This window comes from Saprolegnia diclina, assembly GCF_000281045.1.
Source record: "Saprolegnia diclina VS20 unplaced genomic scaffold supercont1.92, whole genome shotgun sequence".
Lineage (NCBI taxonomy): Eukaryota > Oomycota > Saprolegniomycetes > Saprolegniales > Saprolegniaceae > Saprolegnia > Saprolegnia diclina.
The window spans coordinates 193,394-194,598 of NW_008246159.1; the positions used below are offsets into that span (position 1 = coordinate 193,394).

A 1,205-nucleotide genomic window follows, 5' to 3' on the forward strand; every position below is an offset into this window, starting at 1 on the left:
GGTAAGGCCTCGGACGCTTTGACGGCCACTGGCGACGATGCACGGCTGGACGCAACCGAAGGTGCCGGCGGCGGCGCGCGAGTCGAAGCCGTTGTCGTTGGAGCGGTCGATGAGACCGTCGATGAGGTGGGCGAAGCGCTCCTTGCTTTGGTTCGGGGATCAGACGCGCTGCGGTAGTTGGTCGCCCGTTGCCGATGGCTGTCGTCGTTGCTCCTGTCATGCGAATCGCTTGGCAGCGTCACGTGGCGGCGGGACGACAACGTGTCACTGCTGTTCCGGCTCGACGAAGCGTCGGCTAAGTAGACGGTGCGTCCACCTCCCGTCGCCATGTCCGACAGCAGCGTACGTTGAATCTTGGCCGGCGGCATCGGTGGGTCGCTCAGTGGGCGCTTGAGTCGATCGTCAATGCTGTCACCCTTGCTAACGGTAAAGGCTATAGATGACTTGTTGATGCCACCGAGGTTGACGATCGTTGTGCGCTGCGGCACGACCGGCGTCGTCGACCGGCTCAGTTGCACGATTTTGCCGCGCGGAGGTAGCTCCTCGGTATCCGTCACGGCTTTAATGGGGAGGGGTGGCTTGGTGCTGGTTGTCGTTGACGCCGTCGTCGGTGTTGTTGACGTCAACGATGCTGTTGTTGTCGGCGGCGGCGGTAGGCGAGGGTCCTGTGGGCCGGCTACAGCAACACTGGTGTCACCACTAGTACCGGTTTGAAGGAGTCGATCCAGGTCTTGGCTCCATGCGTCGGATGCAGGCACAACATCATGGAGCTTCCACCCGCTCGCACTCGCCGTCCACGCCGACGGCATGGGCGCGAGCACTGGTTGGTACTGGAAGGGCGTGGCCGGAGGTGGCACGACCGGCGTCACGTGCACCGCCAGCGGACTCGTGTTGGTCGGTGGCGGTGAGGTCACAACGCGCGGCGGCGTCGGCAGAATAGCCTTGGTCGTCCAGCGCTCTTCGCTCGGATGGCGGGCACTCGTGTACTCTTGCTTCTTGTCGTAGGACGGCCGGTCGGGCGAGTAGTCGCGGTCGCGTGGCTGGTCTTTGCGCTGTCGCATGCGTTTGTAGTTGTCGTCGATCGCCTTGACCGCCGCAAAGAATGCTGCGTACAGGTTCTCGAGCGCGCCTGTGAGCACAAACAGCGTCTTCAACCGAAGGTTGACGACGCTCTTGAGCACCTTGGTCTCGACTTGAAGCCGTTC

The 1,205-nt window shown here is 62.9% G+C and overlaps 1 protein-coding gene across 1 annotated transcript in view; it reads right to left on the bottom strand.

Moving 5' to 3' along the window:
* Positions 1-561: 561 nt before the first annotated feature.
* SDRG_15468 (hypothetical protein) overlaps positions 562-1,205 on the bottom strand; it is a gene marked incomplete at its 3' end in the record, with an annotated part of 1,505 nt that continues 861 nt past the window's right edge. The window contains exons 2-3 of the mRNA XM_008621641.1: positions 707-1,181; positions 562-665 (exon numbers count right to left, since the gene is read on the bottom strand). Of these exons, the coding sequence (XP_008619863.1) occupies positions 562-665; positions 707-1,181 (579 nt within the window). The remainder of the gene's footprint in view (positions 666-706; positions 1,182-1,205) is intronic.